The sequence below is a fragment of the Manis javanica genome, chromosome 7, assembly GCF_040802235.1.
Source record: "Manis javanica isolate MJ-LG chromosome 7, MJ_LKY, whole genome shotgun sequence".
NCBI classification, from domain to species: domain Eukaryota; kingdom Metazoa; phylum Chordata; class Mammalia; order Pholidota; family Manidae; genus Manis; species Manis javanica.
The window spans coordinates 74,362,812-74,385,737 of NC_133162.1; the positions used below are offsets into that span (position 1 = coordinate 74,362,812).

The window sequence follows — 22,926 nt, forward strand, 5'->3', positions numbered from 1 at the left end:
AATTAAAACAGAGATCAAGGAATATTTGGGAAACAAATGACAACAACAGCAGCACAATGCCCCAACCACTGTGAGATGCAGTGAAGGCAGTTTTAAGAGGAAAGTATATAGCAATCAAGGCCTGTTTAAAGAAGGAAGAATTAATCCCCAAATGAATAGTCTAAATTCACAATTAATGAAATAGGAAAAAGAGAGAACAAATGAGGCCCAAAGTCAGCAGAAGGAGGGACATAATAAAGATAAGAGAAGAAATAAATAAAATTGAGAAGAATAAAAACAATAGAAAAAAATCAATGAAACCAAGAGCTGGTTCTTTGAGAAAATAAAGAAAATAGACAAATCCCTAGCCAGACTTAGTAAGAGAAAAAGAGAATCTACACACATAAACAGAATCATAAATGAGAGAGGAAAAAATCATGACAGACCCACACAGAAATACAAAACAATTATTAGAGAATACTACAAAAAACCTATATGCTAACAAGCTGGAAAACCTTGAAGAAATGGACAACTTCCCAGAAAAACACAAACTTCCAAGGGACCGACCAAGGAAGAAACAGAAAATCTAAACAGAGCAATTAGTAGCAACAAAATTGGATCGGTAATCAAAAAACTACCCAAGAACAAAACCCATGGGCCAGATGGATTCATCGCTGAATTTTATCAGAAAATAGAGAAGACATAATATCCATTCTCCTTAAAGTTTTCCAAAAAATAGAAGAGGAGGGAATACTCCCAAACTCATTCTATGAAGCCAGAATCACTCTGATATCAAAACCAGCCAAAGATGCCATGAAAAAGGAAAATTACAGACCAATACCCCTGTTTAACATAGATGCAAAAATACTCAACAAAATACTGCAAACCGAATTCAAATACACATCAAAGGGATGATACAACATGACCACGTGGGATCCAATGCAGGGATACAAGGATGGTACAACATTTGAAAATCCATCAACATCATCCATCACATCAACAAAAAAGGACAAAAACCTCATGATCATCTCCACAGACGCTGAAAAAGCATTCGACAAAATTCAACATCTATTCATGATAAAAACTCTTAACAAAATGGATATAGAGGACAAGAAACTCAACATAATAAAGGCCTTATACGATAAACCCACAGGTAACATCATACTGAACACCGAGAGGCTGAAAGGTTTTCCTCTGAGATGGGGAACAAGACAGGGATGCCCACTCTCCCCAATGTTATTCAACATAGTACTGGAGGTCCTAGCCATGGCAATTAGACAAAATATATACAGAAATACAAGGCATCCAGATTGGTAAAGAAGAAGTCAAACTGTCATCATTTGCAGATGATATGATATTGGACATAAAAAACCCTAAAGACTCCACTCCAAAAATACTAGAACTAATATCGGAATTCAGCAAAGTTACAGTATACAAAATTAATACACAGAAATTTGTTGCCTTTTCATACATTAACAATGAACTAATAGAAAGAGAAATCAGGAAAATAATTCCATTCACAATAGCATCAAAAAGAATAAAATACCTAAGAATAAACCTAACCAAGGAAGTGAAAGTCCTTTACCCTGAAAACTACAAGACACTCTTAAGAGAAATTAAAGAGACACTAACAAATAGAAACTCATCCCATGCTCTTGGCTAGGAAGAATGAATATTCTCAAAATGTCCAACCTGCCTAAGACAATCTACAGATTCAAGGCAATTCCTATGAAAATACCAACAGCATTCTTCAATTAACTGGAACAAATAGTTCTAAAACTCATATGGAGCCAGAAAAGATCCCAAATAGCCAAAGCTCCTGAAAAGGAGGAATAAAGCAGGGGGGGATCTCATTTCCTAACTCCAAGTTCTACTACAAAGCCACAGTAATCAGAACAATTTGGTATTTGCACAAGAACAGATCCACATACCAGTGAAACAAAATAGAAAGTCCAGATATTAAACCAAACATGTATGGTCAATGAATATATGATAAAAGAGCCATGGATATACAATGGGGAAATGACAGCCTCTTCAATAGCTGGTGTTGGCAAAACTGGACAGCTACATGTAAGAGAATGAAACTGGATCATTGTCTAACCCCATACACAAAGTAAACTCAAAATGGATCAAGGACCTGAATGAAAGTCATGAAACCATAAAATTCTTAGGAAAAAACATAGGCAAAAATCTCTTGGACATAAACATGAGCCACTTGTTCACGAATATATCTCCCTGGGCAAGGGAAACAAAAGCAAGAGTGAACAAGTGGGACTATATCAAGCTGAAAACCTGCAAAGCAAAGGACACCATCAATAGAACAAAAACGCATGCAACAGTGTGGGAGAATAAATTCATAAATGACAGGTCAAATAAAGGATTGACATCTAAAATATATAGAGAGCTCATGCACTGTGAACAAACAGCAAATAATCCAGTTAAAAAATGGGCAGAGGATATGAATAGACAGTTCTCCAAAGAAGAAATTCAGATGACCAACAGACACGTGAAAGGATGCTCCACATCACTAGTCATCAGAGAAATGCCACAATGAGATAACACCTCATGCAATTATGCACAGAAATTTGTTGCCTTTTCATACATTAACAATGAACTAATAGAAAGAGAAATCAGGAAAATAATTCCATTCACAATAGTATCAAAAAGAATAAAATACCTAGGAATAAACCTAACCAAGGAAGTGAAAAACCTATACCCTGAAAACTATAAGACACTCAAGAGAAATTAAAGAAATCACTAACAAATGGAAACTCATTCCATGCTCTTGGCTAGAAAGAATTCATATTGTCAAAATGGCCATCCTGCCCAAAGCAGTCTACAGATTCAATGCAATCTGTATCAAATGACCAGCAGCATTCTTCAATAAATTGGAACAAATAGTTCTAAAATTCATATGGAACCCCCGAATAGCCAAAGCAATCCTGAGAAGGAAGAATAAAGTTGGGGGTTCTTGCTCCCCAATTTCAAGCTCTAGTACAAAGCTACAGTAATCAAGACAATTTAGTACTGACACAAGAACAGACCCACAGACGAGTAGAACAGAATAGGAACTCCAGACGTTAACCCATTGGTAACTAAAAGTTACCAATTGGAAAGCGACTGGGTACGATGGGTGGGAATGGAGGGATAAGGGGGAAAGAGGGCCATTATGTTAAGCAGACATAATGTGTGTGGGGGGTGCAAGAGGAAGGCTATACAACAGAGAAGACAAGTAGTGATTCTATAGCATCTTACTACGCTGATGGACAATGACTGTGATGCGGTATGTGGTGGGGACTTGATAATGGGTGGAGTCTAGTAAGCATAATGTTGCCATTGTAATTGTAGATCAATGACACCAAAATAGAAAAAAAAAGAAAAAGAGTGGTGTGGATAATCTAGGGCTAATGGAACTAAGATAAACCTGCATGAAAGAAAGAAAATCCCACTTGATTATGAAAAACATGAAAACAGGTTTAAGATCTAGGATATTGTAACATAGGCTATTGAAAAATCAGAAATAATTGATTTGAAACTGTTCAGGACTTAAGGAGATAGTTTCAAGAGGACACCACTTCTGGGGGAAGAAGGCATAAGTCAGAAAGAAAAGGCACCCATTGGTTGAGAACTTGACAGTGAAGATAAAGAAGGCAGCAAGAATGTGAAAGTAAAGAGCCTACAGACAAAAAACAAAATCAGAAAATTAGGAAACAAAACTCCACCCTCCAATAAAACAGCACCATTGATTTAAAAAACTGCATTTCACTGTACTGAGACAAGAGGATGCTTTTCAAATAAGATACTTACTTTGCCACACAGAATCTTCACGTTTGTCTACTCACAATTGTTAATATCCATTAAAGCAAATTAAAACCCCCACCCCCCCAAAATCAGGAAGTAAACAGAAAAAGGTAGGCCAAATTCATACAAAGCTACTATAAAAATACATCAGAAAATGAGAGTGTCATTTCAGCTGATGAAAATTGACCTCCAAAACAATGAACCAAAAGAAAACTGATTTACAACACTCCAACATGAATATACTTGTTATTTTTTAAAAGTTCACATCATGGGAGGAGCGAAGATGGCGGTGTGAGTTGGGCAGTGGAAATCCCCTTTCAAAACCATATATATATTTGAAAATACAACAAATACAACTATTCCTGAAAGAGAGACGAGGAGGTACAGCACAACAGCCAGGCTACATCTACACCTGCAAGAACCCAGTGTCCCACAAATGTGGTAAGATACAAGCCGTGGCCTCGTGGGCCCCGAGCATGACCCCTACCCCAGTTCACTGGTGGGAGGAAAGGAGTCGGAGCGGAGAGGGAGAGGGAGCCCAGGACTGCTATATAGCCAGCCCTAGTCATCTGCACTGGGAGCGCAGACACACAGTGAGTGGTGTGCTGGATACTAGGGAAATGGAACAGTAAAACCTGCAAGTGGGTACCCACAGTCGGTGTTCCTGGGACAAAAGAAAAGCGAGTGCTTTCCAAAAGTCTTAAAGGGACAGGAGCTACACAGCTGGAGGAAAGTGTCCTGGCACACACAGCCCAGCTGCTGGGAATCCCGGAAAACACCAGGCACCCTAACCACCTGGGTGGCAGTGCAGCTCTGAGGCCCCTAACGGTGAAAAACAGCCTTCCGCATGTAACCCCTCTGGCACAGCCCCGCCATAGCGAAGCAGTAGCCTGAGAGCATCCAAGCCCACAGGAGCTGTGCAGAGCCTCCTCCACAGCCGCCCAGCCCAGATGGAAAGGCCCCATCAGCACGCAGCTGCCCAGCACAAGCCGCTAGGGATCGCCATTCTCACAGGAAGGGAAGGCAACTGGCAAAAAGGAAGGGACTTTGTTCTCCCAGCTGACATATGCGCCAACTGCCTACAACTACCTCCATCACCATGAAAAGGCAGTAGAATTTGATACAGACAAGAATAACCCAGACATCCCCAGAGGGGGACCCTGGGGAGATAGATTTAACCAATCTTCCTGAAAAAGAATTCAAAATAAAGGTCATAACCATGCTGATGGAGCTGCAGAGAAAAATGCAAGAGCTAATGGATAAAGTAGGAAGGTAGAACACAGAAATAAAGCAATCTCTGGAAGAACTTAAAAGCAGAATGGACGTGGTGCAAGAGGCTGTTAATGGAATAGAAATTAGAGAACAGGAACGCAGAGAAGCTGACACAGAGAGAGATAAAAGGATCTCCAGGAATGAAACAATATTAAGAGAACTGTGTGATCAATCCAAACGGAACAATATTTGCATTATAGGGGTACCAGAAGAAGAAGAAGAAGAAGAGAGAAAAAGGGATACAAAGCATCTTTGAAGAAATAATTGCCGAAAACTTCCCCAAACTGGGGGAGGAAATAGTTGCTCAGACCACGGAAGCACACAGAACTCCCAACAGAAGGGACCCAAGGAGGACAGCACCAAGACACATAATAATTAAAATGGCAAAGATCAAGGACAAGGACAGAGTATTAAAGGCAGTCAGAGAGAGAAAAAAGGTCACCTACAAAGGAAAACCCATCAGGCTATCATCAGACTTCACAAAAGAAACGTTACAGGCCAGAAGAGAATGGCATGATATATTTAATGCAATGAAACAGAAGGGCCTTGAACCAAGAGTACTGTATGCAGCATGATTATCATTTAAATATGAAGGAGGGGTTAAACAATTCCAAGACACGCAAAAGTTGAGGGAATTTGCCTCCCACAAACCACCTCCACAGGTTTTTTTAAAGGTATTGCTCTAGATGGAAGCTCACCTAAGGCTAAATAGATGTCAGCAGGGAAAATAAAAGCACAGCAAAGAAAGCAGACCAACCAAATACTAACAAAAGGCGAAAAATAAAATCAACTACTCACAAAAGCAGTCAAAGGAAACATAAAAGAGTACAGAATAAAACACCTAACATTTAAAAAATGGAGGAGGAGGAATAAGAAGGGTGAGAGATAAAGAATCATCAGACTGTGTTTATAATAGCTCAATAAGTGAGTAAAGTTAGACAGTAAGATAGTAAAGAAGCTAATCTTGAATCTTTGGTAACCACGAGTCTAAAGCCTGCAATGGCAAGAAGTACATACCTTTCAATAATCACCCTAAACATAAATGGACTGAATGCATCAATCAAAAGACACAGAGTACTAGAATGGATAAAAAAGCAAGACCACTCTATATGCTGCTTACAAGAGACTCACCTAAAACCCAAAGACATGCACAGACTAAAAGAGAAGGAATGGAAAAAGAAATTTCATGCAAACAATAGGGATAAAAAAGGAGGTGTTGCAGTACTAGTATCAGACAAAATAGACTTCAAAACAAAGAAAGTAACAAGAAATAAAGAAGGATATTACATAATGATAAAGGAGTCAGTCCAACAAGAGGATATAACCATTATAAATATATATGCACCCAACACAGGAGAACCGACATATGTGAAACAAATACTAACAGAATTAGAGGAGGAAACAGAATGCAATGCATTCATTTTAGGAGACTTCAACACAACACTCACTCCAAAGGGCACATCCACCAGACAGAAAATAAGTAAGGACACAGAGGCACTGAAATACACACTAGAACAGTTGGACCTAATAGACATCTATAGAACTCTACACTAAAAAGCAGCAGGATACACATTCTTCTCAAGTGCCCGTGGAACATTCTCCAGAATAGAACACATACTAGGATACAAAAAGAGCCTCAGTAAATTCAAAAAGACTGAAATTCTACCAACCAGCTACTCAGACAATGAAGGTATAAAACTAGAAATAAATTGTACAAAGAAAGCAAAAAAGACTCAAAAACACATGGAGGCTTAACAAAATGCTTCTAAATAATCAATGGATCAATGACCAAATTAAAATAGAGATCAAACAATATATGGAAACAAATGACAACAACAATACTAAGCCCCAAGTTTTGTGGGACGCAGCGAAAGCAGTTTTAAGAGGAAAGTCTATCACAATCCAGGCATATTTAAAGAAGGAAGGACAATCCCAAATGAATAGTGTAAAGTCATGATTATCAAAATTGGAAAAAAGATGAACAAATGAGGCCTAAAGTCTGCAGAAAGAGGGACATAGTAAAGATCAGAGAAGAAATAAATAAAATTGAGAGGAATAAAACAATAGAAAAAAATCAATGAAACCAAGATTGGTTCTTTGAGAAAATAAACAAAATAGATAAGCCTCTAGCCAGACTTATTAAGAGAAAAAGAGAATCAATACACACAAACAGAATCAGAAATGAGAAAGGTAAAATCACAACGGACCACACAGAAATACAAAGAATTATTAGAGAATACTACAAAAACCTATACGCTAACAAGCTGGAAAACCTTGATGAAATGGACAACTTCCTAGAAAAATACAACCTTCCAAGACTGACCAAGGAAGAAACAGAAAATCTAAACAAACCAATTACCAGCAACGAAATTGAAGCAGTAATTAAAAAACTACCCAAGAGCAAAACCCCTGGGCCAGATGGCTATACCATGGAATTTTATAAGACATACAGAGATGACATAATACCCATTCTCCTTAAAGTTTTCCAAAAAATAGAAGAGGAGGGAATACTTCCAAACTCACTGTATGACGCCAGCATCACCCTAATAACAAAAACAGGCAAAGACCCCACCAAAAAAGAAAATTACAGACCAATATTCCTGATAAACATAGATGCAAAAATACTCAACAAAATATTAGCAAACCGAATTCAAAAATATATCAAGAGTATCATACACCATGACCAAGTGGGATTCATCTCAGGGATACAAATATGGTACAACATTTGAAAATCCATCAACATCATCCACCACATAGACAAAAAGAAGGACAAAAATCACATGATCATCTCCATAGACACTGAAAAAGCATTTGACAAAATTCAACATCCATTCATGATAAAACTCTCAACAAATTGGGTTTAGAGGGCAAGTACCTCAACATAATTAAGGCAATATATGAAAAACCCACAGCCAACATCATGCCAACAGCGGGAAGCTGAAAGCTTTTCCCCTGAGATCGGGAACAAGACAGGGATGCCCACAAGACAGGGATGCCCACTCTCCCCACTGGAGGTCCTTGCCATGGCAATTAGACAAAACAAAGACATACAAGGCATCCAGATGGTAAAGAAGAAGTCAATCTGTCACTATTTGTGTATAACATGATATTGTACATAAAAAACCCTAAAGACTCCACTCTAAAACTACTAGAACTAATATTGGAATACTGCAAAGTTGCAGGATACAAAATTAATACACAGAAATCTGAGGCTTTCCTGTACACTAACAATGAACTAATAGAATGAGAAAGCAGGAAAACAATTCCATTCATAATTGCATGGAATTTTGCACAGAAATTTTGCAAGGGAAACAAAAGCAAGAATGAACAAGTGGGACTATATCAAACTGAAAAGCTTCTGTACAGCAAAGGACATCATCAATAGAACAAAAAGGCATCCTACAGTATGGAAGAATATATTCAAAAATGACAGATCCAATAAAGGGTTAACATCCAAAAATATATAAAGAGCTCATGCACCTCAACATACTAAAAGCAAATAATACAATTAAAAAATGGGCAGAGGAGCTGAACAGACACTTCTCCAAAGAAGAAATTCAGATGACCAACAGACACGTGAAAGGATGCTCCACATCACTAGTCATCAGAGAAATGCCACAATGAGATAACACCTCACACCAGTAAGGATCGCCACTATCCAAAAGACAAACAAGAACAAATGTTGGTGAGGGTGTGGAGAAAGGGGATCCCTCCTGCACCACTGGTGGGAATGTAAATTAGTTCACCCATTGTGGAAAGCAGTATGGAGGTTCCACAAAAAGCTCAAAATAGAAATACCATTTGACCCAGAAATCCCACTTCTAGGAATTTACCCTAAGAATGCAGCCACCCAATTTGAAAAAGACAGATGCACCCCTATGTTTATCGCTGCACTATTTAGAACTGCCAAGTAATGGAAGCACTCTAAGTGTCCATCAGTAGATGAATGGATAAAGAAGTGTAGTACATATACACAATGGAATATTATTCAATCATAAGAAGAAAACAAATCATACCATTTGCAACAACATGGATGGAGCTAGAGGGTATTATGCTCAGTGAAATAAGCCAGGCAGAGAAAGACAAGTACCAAATGATTTCACTCATATGTGGAGTATAAGAACAAAGAAAAAACTGAAGGAACAAAACAGCAGCAGAATCACAGAACCCAAGAATGGACTAACGGTTACTAAAGGGAAAGGGACTGCGGAGGATGGGTGGGAAGGGAGGGATAAGGACGGGGAAAAGAAAGGGGGCATTAAGATTAGCATGTATAATTTGGAGGGAGGCACGGGGAGGGCTGTGCAACACAGAGAAGACAAGTAGTGCTTCTACAGCATCTTACTACACTGATGGACAGTGACTGTAATGGGGTTTGTGCAGTGGACTTGCTGAAGGGGGTAGTGTAGTAAACATAATGTTCCGCATGTAATGGTATATTAATGATACCAAAAAAACAAAACAAAAGAACAACAAAATCATACAACCCTACAGAAAAATGGGCAAAAGATTTGAATAGACATTTTACAAAAAAGGGATATCAAAACACCCAATGAACATGTGAAAGTTGCTCAACTTCATTAGTCAGAGAAATGCAAATTAAGCCATAATGTGATGCTGCTATACATCAAGAAGAATGACAAAAATAAAAAAGGACCATACCAAATACTAGTAAGGATGTGTGAAAACTGCCGTTCTCATTCACTACAGAACAGAATGTAAACTGGTTCAATTACTTTGGAATCACTTTGGAAAACTAACTGTACCTAGTAAAGCTGAACATAGGTATACTCCATATCCACACCCAGAAAGAGGAGATACCCATAATACGCAAATATTAACAAAGTATCTAAAAAAGTAATTACTGTAAGATTAAGATGAGGTTCCTTTTATTGTCCTTCTTGGCTCTAGAACTACAAAATTATTAAAAATCATGAATTAGTTTAAGTGCAGCATAAATTACATTACATGTGCTGTTGGCCTAAAAACCCATTCATCGCTTTCAATATGTCAACAAATAACTGAAGGCAAAAACTTGAAATGAGTAATATTTTATGTATGTATGTATGTATGTATGTATATATATATATATATATATATATAATTTTTTTGGTCAGGACCATCAAAGAGAATGGCCTGGTCAAGTGCAAAGAGCGTCACCTTTTTGCTGGGATTCGTGTTCTCCATCTTGGCCTTCAGCAGCTTCATCTTATTCTTAGTTATTGAATTCTCGATGATCTGTTGCCCAGAGGGAGAATGCTCAAGTTCCTTATCCTCCGCAGTATGTGAACCATACACAGTGCCACGACTGCAAAGAAATAATGACTACCATTGAAATGTGCCTGATATCTGGCCCAACGGTTTAAAATATTCTATGTGCACTAGAAACCACAGATGCTGCTGCTGGTAAAACAATAAATCCGCCATGTCAGTGTAAACTCAAGGCAATTATACTTCAAAAAATATATTTCGTAGGAGAAAAAAATAAATGGGGAGGAATATCACGATCTAGCATTACTGTAAATCTAGGGCAGCCAAGCTTTTTCTGAAGCCAGTATGCCATAAGTAAAGATCTTTTGGCATCTGCTTGCTTATATTACTCCCACAGCAGGAAAATCCATTTCCACAAGAATGTTCAGATTTCATTTTGTCAGCCAAGGCAACCTAGACCATAGGTTGATCAGATTTCCATTAACCAGGAAGAAAAAGAAATTCACACAGAAGTCCAGATTTTTATTCCTCCTGAAAGGATTCTCTGTAAAAAAAGGAAGTCATTCAGACTTCATCAGAATATTTTCTGTTCTTAAAAAACAACAGCAACAAAAAAGAGTAACTTAAGATTTTTCTTGGTGTGTTTGGAGTAACCACCTAGAAGAGCATAGATTGTAAAATGAAAAAAGACACTCGAATCATGACACAAATTATTAAATATGTAAAATATTTCAATTACTAACCAATCACCATGACATTTATTCACACCTCAACAAATTATTATTTGGGGGCCCTTCCCTTTTAGTGCATAATATAATGGCACTTACCACACTACCCTCACATGTATTCTTCGATGTCACCCTCCCCTCTTACCTCCCATATGTAAGTAAGTGGGAAGCAGGAATTAGGTTTTATTCATCTTTCTAGTCTTAGCACCTGATACAGTGCCTGGCACATATCCAATAAATGTTTGTTGAATTGAACAGAAACATTACTTAAATTTCAACATTACTCAGCATTTTCAATAATGGGAATATTAGAATGGTAAGGGTTTGCTAAAAACACAAGCTTGGGATATTTGAAGAATGACTAAAATTTTAAATAGAGAAAAATAAGAACGTGTGGAAGTCATTCTGCCTGACTGATTTAAAGGAAAACTAAAGTTTGTATCTGGGGAAGGAAACCAAAGATATATGAGGGTTAAGATTTCTTGTTCTATATGGTTGTAAGAAATGAAAACAGTTTAGGATAGCCTTAATAAGGGGCATATTCCATAATGCTTCTGAAGTACATAGTACCACCACATGAAGGCAAAGTAGAGAGTGGAGAGCCCCATTCTTAAACTTTAATGGTAAAACTGATGATATTCTGAAATCATGGGTTACTTATATGCATAGAGGGCATGGGTATCACAAGGGAGAATGCTCGGAATAGGCTCCAAAACCAGTTTAGTCTCTAGTGCTTGACTCATGACCACCACTTCTACTATTTTAGATGCTGACTACAGTATAAAAATTGACACAACAGGCGCAATGCTGAATTAACATTGCTCTATTTACTGAATGCCGTCTGCCAGGTACTTGCCATGTATTATTTCCAATCCTCACAAAAACTATGTAAGGTGATACGGTGTCCCTTTTTATAAATGAAGAAACTGCAGTCAAGAGAAGTGATTTTGTTTGGACCAGAAAGCTAGTAAATAGAGGCCCTAAGATTGAAATCCCCTGATGTCTCATACCAAAGTCCATTCTTTATACAATTTCCTGCTGCTTCCTCAGGCACCAAGCAAGATGTTACCATGTCATGCTTGTGTACCCATGTAAGTGACAGAACTTAACAGTATGTGAAGGCTCTTGTCTTGAAGTTAACTATACCTGAAAAGGAAGGATAACTGAAGATTTTTACCAGTTCATCATTGGAGTTGGAAGGAATGACTCGAGTATACTCTATTCTTATTTTAACTTTACCCTGCAATACTTTAAGTACTTCTCTGTTACATCCTGTAGTATTTTAACTTCAAGTACCCATACTGAATACTGAAAGAGGTTCCTGACTCAACTTTCTGTCAGAACAAACTGGTCCTTTACTATTTTCCTGTGGAGAACAATATGTGCATGTATTTTCAAAAGTATAAGCACAATAAATATTTCATTGGATGTAGTTTAGAGAATTAAAAAACACTTTGAAATTCACCTATTTTTTTCAAATAAACACATTACTGTGTTTTCTTTCATAAAGCACAGATTCATGAGGGTCAGTTAGAAGCCCCTCACAACTTTTTTTCTAAATGGAAAATGTGACTAGACTAGGATAATACAGTAATTTATAAACTTAATCAAAAATATCTTTTATACTATTTAAATATTCCAAATATTTTCTTGGATTTCTAAATACTTTCTTTAATGCTGTATTTAGCCTTTTCTAAATCTTTTAATCTAATAATACAATTTAAAAATGAGATGGACAAATGTAATATTTATTTCAACAGGAATAATTGTTTATTCCAAAGTCAATCCTTGTGTGACATTCATAGACAAGTTATCATTTAATTAAGTCTTGCAATGCCTCCTTTTATTTCTTTCCACTTAAAAAAGCAGTAGGTGGCACAATTAACTAAAAAGATATGAGACAAAAAAGTGACAGATACTAGATCTTGTATCAGAATGATTCAAATAAGCACCCAATTCACTCTGTTTCTTCTTAGAGCAGAACTTGGTAAACTACGGTGACAGGCTAAATTCAGTCCACCATTTACTTTGGTGTGGCCTACAAGCTAAGAATGTTCTTTAAATTTTCAAATAGTTGATAAAAATCAAAATAATATTTTATACCATGAAAATTATATGACAAAGTTGTGCCCAGAAATAAAGTTTTACTGGAACACAGCCACACACTCATGTGATCACATATTTCATATGGCTGCTTTCGTACTAAACCAGCAGTGTAGCCCCAAAAGATATATAGCCCTTCATAGCTTTGCATTGTATCTTGCACTACAAATGTGACACAATCAATATTCAACAGCAGTTTGAGTGCCACACGTATCATTGTACCATGATAGGTTGTTTTTACTGCTAGTATATATATCCAACATGTTAAAAAAAGAATGAATAGTGGACTTCAAGTGCTGCAGTTTCAAGGCACAGGAGAAAGTTATCAATTAAATGGCAAAGCATTCTGTGTATTATGCACTGTTACTATAACTGTACTAAAGAAAAACCATGCATTTGGACATAACCAGACTAAGGACTCATCACAGCATTTCAAACTTGCAGAAAAGCAAGTTGAAAAATCAGAAAATTTAAAATGGAGTATGTCATCAGAATAGAATTTCTAAATAAAAATGTACAATGCAAATGAGACAGCAGCCAAAATAAGTTCCTGGGTGACTTATGTACTAGCCAAGCTAAAACTCTGTTTACCAATAGTAAGTTAATAAAACCATGTTTGATCACAGCAGTTGAAGAAATGTGCCCAAAGAAAACAAACTTGTTTAAAGACCAGTCCTGAGGATTAAAGATGGCGGCATGAGAGGTGAGACAGGGGCATTCTCCTAAAACCACATATAATATGAAAATACAATTAAAATGACTAATCCTGAAAGAGCAACAGGAAAGACATCTGCGCCAAACTAAATACACCTGGAGAAAAGAATAAACCTCAAGGAACAGGGTAACATACAAAAGCCGTGGCCCGGTGGGACCCAAGGCCTTCCCCCACCCCAGCTCACCAGTGGGAGGAAGAGAAATCGAGCAGGGAGGAAGTGGAGGCCTGAGACTGCTGAATACCTAACTCCGGAGATGTGCTCTGGGAGCACAAATGTACATTTCACGGTGCTTACGTGGCACTCTTGTGATTAGGGGATTGGAAAGCTAAGACAGACAGAACACCTGGAGAGACTGAGATTCCAGCCAATTGTGGAAAGCAGGGATCCATATCTGGCTGCTCTGGGACAAAAGAAAGGTGGGCAGGCTGAGAGACTTCCTAAGAGCAAGAGGGCTGCTAAAGGGGCAAGGATTGCACAGAGCTTACTGCTCAGGAGAAAGGTAGACAAAATTGTCCGGGTGCACTCTGCCCAGCAGGTTGGGAACTTTCTCGATCTTCAGGCGCTCCAGCTCCCTGGCTAGCTACCCACTTTGAAAGACCCCCTCCATGATATACAGCCTACTGCGCCTTTCTCCCGGCCAGCCCCCATGGCTCACAAACTGGCAAACCCTACCCCAGCATTAGGCCAGCCAGAGGGTAGCCACATCGACAGTAACTACAAATGCAAAGCATAGAGGCTTATATCTGTGTGCTCGGTCCACTGATTCTGCAGTGGAGCAGGCATAGCACCAGGCAACAGCTCTTTCCTCCCCCCAGGCACTAATACTGCACCCCTGCGAACCCCGACATTGCTTCAGGGGCAGAGCAGCTCCAGAAAGAAGAGTTTCTGGGCACTAGAGGGTGCAATATACAAATATGAAATGCCAAAGAAACTTGGTTCAAAGTAAAATTATGCATACAACACCTGAGAAAGATTCAGATGAAACTGAATTCATGAATTTTCTGGAAAGGGAGTTCAAAGTAAAAATCATTAACATGCTCATGGAGGAACAGAATAATATTCAAGAACTCAGGAATGAATTCTGGTCAGAGATCCAATCGTTAAAGAGCACAATTGAGGGTATTAAAAGCAGATTAGATACCGTGCAGGAGATGATAAATGAAATAGAAATTAGAGAAGAAGAATACAAAGAAGCTGAGGTACACAGAGAAAAAAGGATCTCTAAGAATGAAAGAATATTAAGAGAACTGTGTGGTCATTTGAAATGGAACAATATTCACATTATAGGGGTACCAGAAGAAGAAGAGAGAGAAAAAGGGAAAGAAAGTGTCTTTGACGAGGTAATTGTTGAAAACTTCCCCAACCTGGGGAAGGAGATAGTCTCTCAGGCAATGGAGGTATACAGATCTCCCAACTCAAGGGACCCAAGGAAGACAACACCAAGACATATAGTAATTAAAATGGCAAAGATCAAGGATAAGGACAGACTATTAAAAGAAGCCACAGAGAGAGGATCATGGAAAGAGGGTGGCATGAGTAGTTCAGTGGAAATCTCCTCCCAAAAACATATATATTTATGAAAATACAATAAATACAACTATTTCTAAAAGAGACACCAGTGGATGCAGTACAACAGTCAGGATACATCTATATCTGCGAGAACTCAACATCACACAAAGGGGGTAAGATACAAGCTGCAGCCAGGCAGGACGTGAATGCTCCCCCATCCCAGACCTGGTGGGAAGAAAGGAGTAGGAACGGGGAGGGAGTGAAAGCCCAGGACTGCTAAACAAGCATCTCTAGAAATCCGGACGCGGAGCACAGACACAAGGTGCATGGGGTGCTGGATATTAGAGAAACGGAAAAGCAAAACCTGTGGAGAGGTCTCTGCAACTGGCTCCCCTGAGACAAAAGAAAAGCAAGTGCTTTTTGCAAGTCTTAAAGACACAGGGACCCCACAGCTGGACGAAGTCGTCCCAGCACACTTAGCCAGCTGCTGGGAATCCTGGGGAACTTTAGGCATCCTAAACCCCTGGGCAAAAGAGAAGCTCTGAAGCCCCTCATGGCACTAAGCAGCCTGCCAGTCATTCCCCCAACTGGCACAGACCCCGACACACCGGCCCAGTAGTGGGAGAGTGGCAGTGTGCGCCGGGTGTGGTGGCGCCGCAGGGGACTGGGAATGGCCCGCATGCACCGGCGGTACCAGAGGGGACTGGGAGCAGCTCATGCAAGCCCGCCATGGTGGCGACTGAGCAGCCCGGGAGAGGCCTATGCGTGCTGGCGGCAGTGACGCCAGAGGAGACCGGGAGAGGTCCGCGTGGGAGAGGCCTGCATGCACCGGCAGGAGTGCCAGAAGGAGCAGCTGCGCTCCCAGCAGCCGACCGGAATCCCAGCCCGATGCACAGCGGCCCAGGCCAGATTCAAAGGCCGCTGCTGGCACACAGCCGCCTGGCAGCGGTGCTGCTATTGTGGAGGAGCCCACCTGGGATGCCTGCAACTCCCTGCAGGGCTCCGCACTGCTCTGATGGAGACCCTGCCCACAGCAGCTTAGGGGATTAAACCGGTGGCTGCTCCAGGAGTGTGGGTAACTGACACAGGCAGCGGAGAAGGACAAGGCAACCAGCAAGCAGAAAACGACTTTCTTCTCCCAGCTGACACACCTGAAACATGCCTATAGCCACTGCAAGCACCATGAAAAGGCAAAAAATTTAGTCCAGCCCAAAATAGTTCAGACAAGCCCCGAGAGAGGATCTGCACAGACAGATCTAAACAGTCTCCCTGAAAAAGAATTCAAAATAAAAAGCATAAACATGGTGACAGAGCCACAGAGAAATATACAAGAGCTAAGGGATGATGTCCAGAGGGAGATTACAGAAATGAAACAATCTCTGGAAGGATTTATAAGCAGAATGGATAAGATGCAAGAGGCCACTGATGGAATAGACACCAGAAAAACAGGAATGCATAGAAGCTGATGCAGAGAGAGATAAAAGGATCTCCAGGAATGAAACAATATTAAGAGAACTGTGTGACCAATCCAAAAGGAAAAATATCTGCATTATAGGGGTACCAGAAGAAGAAAAGAGAGGAAAAGGGATAGAAAATGTCTTCGAAGAAATAGTTGCTGAGAACTTCCCCAAACTGGGGGAGGAAATAGTTGCTCAGACCATGGAAGCACACAGAACTCCCAACAGAAGGGATCGAAACAGGACAACACCAAGACACATAATAATTAAAATGGTGATGATCAAGGACAAGGACAGATTATTAAAGGCAGCCAGAGAGACAAAAAAGGTCACCTACAAAGGAAAACCCATCAGGCTATCATCAGACTTCTCAACAGAAAGCTTACAGGCCAGAAGAGAATGGCATGATACATTTAATGCAATGAAAGAGAAGGGCCTGGAACCAAGGATACTGTATCCAGCACGATTATCATTTAAATATGAAGGAGGGATTAAACAATTCCCAGACAAGCAAAAAGTTGAGGGAATTTGCCTCCCACAAACCACCTCTACAGGGTATCTCAGTGGGACTGCTCTAGATGGGAGCACTCCTAAAAAGAGCACAGAACAATAGAAACAACATATGAAGAATGGAGAAGGAGAAAAAAGAAGAGAAAGAAATAATCATCAGACTGTGTTTATAACAGTTCAATAAACAAGTTAAATCAGACAGTAAGGTAGTAAAGAAGCTAACCTTGAACCTTTGGTAACCATGAATCTAAAGCCTGCAATGGCAATAAGTATGTATCTTTTAATAATCACGCTAAATGTAAATGGACTGAATGCACCAATCAAAAGACACAGAGTAATAGAATGGATAAAAAAGCAAGACCCATCTATGTACTGCATACAAGAGACTCACCTCAAAGCCAAAGACATGCACAGATTAAAAGTCAAGGGCTGGAAAAAGATATTTCATGCAAACAACAGGGAGAAAAAAGTAGGAGCTGCAATACTACTATCAGACTAAATAGACTTCAAAACAAAGAAAGTAACAAGAGATAAAGAAGGACATTACATAATGATAAAGGGCTCAGTCCAACAAGAGGATATTACCATTATAAACATATATGTACCCAATACAGGAGCATCAATATATGTGAAACAAATACTAACAGAATTAAAGGAGGAAATAGAATGCAGTGCATTCATTTTGGGAGACTTTAACACACCACTCACTCCAAAGGACAGATGCACCAGACAGAAAATAAGTAAGGACACAGAGGCACTGAACAACACACTACAACAGATGGACCTACCAGACATCTATAGAACTCTACATCCAAAAGCAACAGGATACACATTCTTCTCAAGTGCACATGGAACATTCTCCAGAATAGACCACATACTAGGCCACAAAAAAAGCCTCAGTAAATTCCAAAAGACTGAAATCCTACCAACCAACTTTTCAGACCACAAAGGTACAAAACTAGAAATAAATTGTACAAAGAAAGCAAAAAGGCTCACAAACATATGGAGGCTTAACAACATGCTCCTAAATAATCAATAGATCAAGGACCAAATTAAAATGGAGATCCAGCAATACATGGAAACAAATAACAACAACAACACAAAGCCCCTACTTCTGTGGAATGCAGCAAAAGCAGTCTTATGAGGAAAGTACATAGCAATCCAGGCATAGTTAAAGAAGGAAGAACCATCCCAAATGAATAGTCTAACATCACAATTATCAAAATAGGAAAAAGAAGAACAAATGAGGCCAAAGTTCAGCGGACAGATGGACATAATAAAGATCAGAGAAGAAATAAATAAAATTGAGAAGAAAAAACAATAGAAAAAAATTAATGAAACCAAGAGTTGGTTCTTCAAGGAAATAAACAAAGTAGATAAGCCTCTAGCCAGACTTATTAAGAGAAAAAGAGAATCAACACACATCAACAGAATCAGAATCGAGAAAGGAAAAATCATGACAGGCCACACAGAAACACAAAGAATTATTAGAGAATACTATGAAAACCTATATGCTAACAAGCTGGAAAACCTAGGAGAAATGGACAACTTCCTAGAAAAATACAACCTTCCAAGACTGATCCAGAAAGAAACAGACAATATAAACAGACTGATTACCAGCAACGAAACTGAAGCGGTAATCAAAAAACTATCCAAGAACAAAAACGCGGGCCAGATGGATTTACCTCGGAATTTTATCAGACATACGGAGAAGACATAATACCAATTCACATTAAACTTTTCCAAAAAATAGAAGAGGAGGGAATACTCCGAAACTCATTCTGTGAAGCCAACATCACCCTAATACCAAAACCAGGAAAAGACCCCACCAAAAAAGAAAACAACAGACCAGTATCCCTGATGAACTAGACGCAAAAATACTCAATAAAATATTAGCAAACCGAATTCAAAAATACATCAAGAGAATCATACACCATGACCAAGTGAGATTCATCCCAGGAATGCAAGGAAGGTACAACATTCGAAAATCCATCAACATCATCCACCACATCAACAAAAAAAGGACAAAAACCATATGACCATCTCCATAGATGCTGAAAAAGCATTCAACAAAATTCAACATCCATTCATGATAAAAAGTCTCAACAAAATGGGTATAGAGGGCAAGTACCTCAACATAATAAAGGCCATATATGATAAACCCACAGGTAACATCGTACTGAACAGCGAGAGGCTGAAAGCTTTTCCTCTGAGACAAGGAACAAGACAGGGATGCCCACTCTCCCCACTGTTATTCCACATAGTACTGGAGGTCCTAGCCATGGCAAATAGACAAAACTAAGAAATACAAGGAATTCAGATTGGTAAAGAAGAGGTCAAACTGTCACTATTTGCAGATGACATGATATTGTACATAAAAAACCCTGAAGACTCCACTCCAAAACTACTAGAACTGATATCAGAATACAGAAAAGTTGCAGGATACAAAATTAACACACAGAAATCTGTGGCTTTCCTATACACTAACAATGAACTAATAGAAATAGAAATCAGGAAAACAATTCCATTCATAATAGCATCAAAAAGAATAAAATACCTAGGAATAAACCTAACCAAGGAAGTGAAAGACCTATACCCTGAACACTACAAGACACTCTTAAGAGAAGTCCTCTTAAGGACACTAACAAATGGACCCTCATCCCATGCTCCTGGCTAGGAAGAATTAATATCGTCAAAATGGCCATCCTGCCCAAGGCAATATACAGACTTGATGCCATCCCTATCAAATTACCAATAGCATTCTTCAATGAACTGGAAGAAATAGTTCAAAAATTCATATGGAACCACCAAAGACCCTGAACAGCCAAAGCAATCCAGAGAAGGAAGAATAAAGTGGGGGGGATTTTGCTCCCCAACTTAAAGCTCTACTACAAAGCCATAGTAATCAAGACAATTTGGTATTGGCACAAGAACAGAGCCACAGACCAGTGGAAAAAAGAGACTCCAAACATTAACCGAAACACATATGGCCAATTAATATACGATAAAGGAGCCATGGACATGGGAAATGACAGTCTCTTCAACAGACGGTGCTGGCAAAACTGGACAGCTACATGTAAGAGAATGAAACTGGATCACTGTCTAGCCCCATACACAAAAGTAAATTTGAAATGGATCAAAGACCTGAATGTAAGTCATGAAACCATAAAACTCTTAGAGAAAAACATAGGCAAAAATCTGATTGACATAAACATGAGTGACTTCTTCAAGAACATTTCTCCCCGGGCCAGGGAAATAAAAGCAAAAATGAACAATTGGGACTATATCAAGCTAAAAAGCTTCTGTACAGCAAAGGACACCATCAATAGAACAAAAAGGTATCCTACAGTATGGGAGAATATATTCATAAATGACAGATCCGATAAAGGGCTGACATCCAAAATATATAAAGAGCTCACACACCTCAACAAACAAAAAGCAAATAATCCAATTATAAAATGAACAGAGGAGCTGAATAGACAGTTCTCCAAATACTAAATTCAGATGGCCAACAGACACATGAAAAGATGCTCCACATCACTTGTCATTAGAGAAATGCAAATTAAAACCACAATGAGATATCACCTCACACCAGGAAGGATCACCATCATTGAAAAGACAAACAACAACAAATGTGGGCAAGGTTGTGGAGAAAGGGGAACCCTCCTACACTGCTGGTGGGAATGTAAATTAGTTCAACCATTGTGGAAAGCAGTATGGAGGTTCCTCAAAATGCTCAAAATAAAGATACCATTTGACCCAGGAATTCCACTTCTAGGAATTTACCCAAAGAATGCAGCACTCTAGTTTGAAAAAGACAGATGCACCCTTATGTTTATCGCTGCACTATTTACAATAGCCAAGATATGGAAGCAACCTAAATGTCCATCAGTAGATGAATGGATAAAGAAGATGTGGTACATATACACAATGGAATATTATTCAGCCATAAGAAGAAAGCAAATTGTACCATTCGCAAAAACATGGATGGAGCTAGAGGGTATTATGCTCAGTGAAATAAGCAAGGTGGAGAAAGACAAGTATCAAATGATTTCACTCATATGGGGAGTATAAGAACAAAGAAAAACTGAAGGAACAAAACAGCAGCAGAATCACAGAACCCTAGAATGGACTAACAGTTACCAAAGGGAAAGGGACTGGGGAGGATGGATAGAAGGGAGGGATAATGGCGGGGAAATAGAAAGGGGCATTACTAATAGCATGTATAGTGTGTGTGGGGGCAGAGGGAGGGCTGTGCAACACAGAGAAGACAAGTAGTGATTTTACAGCGTCTTACTACGTTGATGAACAGTGACTGTGAAGGTGTATGTGGGGGGGGGACTTGGTGAAGGGGGCAACCTAGTAAACATAATGTTCTTAATGCAATTGCAGATTAATGATACAAAAAAACACTTAAGAAGGTAGATTTCATTTACATGTTTTTTCCACAATAAAAAATTAGTCATTAATAATGAAGAAAAAAAGCAGCCACAGAGAGAAATAAGATCACATACAAACGGAAGTCCATAAGGCTAACATCAGACTTCTCAGCAGAAACCTTACAGGCCAGAGGCGGTGGCATGAAGTACTTAATGCAATGAAGCAGAGGGGCCTCGAACCAAGAATACTTTATCTGGCAAGATTATCACTTAAATTTGAAGGAGGGATTAAACAACTTCCAGATAAGAAAAAGCTGAGGGAATTTACCTCCCACAAACCATCTCTACAGTCTATTTTGGAGGGACTGCTATAGATGGAAGTGTTCCTAAGGTATAATAGCTGTCACCAGAGGTAATAAAACCACAGTAAAGAAAGTAGAACAGTTAATTTCTAAGCAAATGTGAAATTAAATCAACTACCCCCAAAGGCAATCAAGGGATAGATAAAGAGTACAGAATATGATACGTAATATATAAAGAACAGAGGAGGAAGAAAAAGGAACAGAAGAAAAGAACCTTTAGATTGTGTTTGTAATAGCATATTAAGGGAGTTAAGTTAGACTCTTAGATAGTAAGGAAGTTAACCTTGAACTTTTGGTAACCACGAATCTAAAGCCTGCAATGGCAATAAGCACATGCCTATCGATAATCACCCTAAATGTAAATGGACTGAATGCACCAATCAAAAGACATAGAGTCACTGAATGGATAAAAAAACAAGACATATCTATATGCTGCCTACAAGAGACTCACTTTAAACCCAAAGACATACACAGACTAAAACTGAAGGGATGGAAAAGATATTTCATGCAACTAAGAGGGAGAAAAGAGCAGGTGTTGCAGTACTTGCAGCAGACAAAATTGCCTTCAAAACAAAGGAAGTCACAAGAGACAAAGAAGGACATTACATAATGATTAAGGAGTCAATCCAACAATAAGATATCAGCATTATAAATATCTATGCACCCAACACAGGAGCACCGACATATGGGTCCTAAAAGGGAATATATGATGCAGTGCATTCATTCTAGGAGACTTCAACACTCCACTCACTCCGAAGGACAGATCAACCAGACAGAAAATAAGTAAGGAGACAGAGGCACTGAAGAACACAATAGAACAGATGGACCTAACAGACATCTATAGAACTCTACACCCAAAAGCTGCAGAATACACATTCTTCTTAAGTACACATGGAACA

General features: G+C 39.0%; 1 protein-coding gene across 1 annotated transcript in view; it reads right to left on the reverse strand.

The window, feature by feature from the left end:
- LOC140850304 (AN1-type zinc finger protein 4-like) overlaps window positions 1–22,926 on the reverse strand; it is a 60,173-nt gene that overhangs the window by 11,051 nt on the left and 26,196 nt on the right. The window contains exon 5 of the mRNA XM_073240046.1: window positions 10,213–10,360. Within this exon, the coding sequence (XP_073096147.1) occupies window positions 10,213–10,360 (148 nt within the window). The remainder of the gene's footprint in view (window positions 1–10,212; window positions 10,361–22,926) is intronic.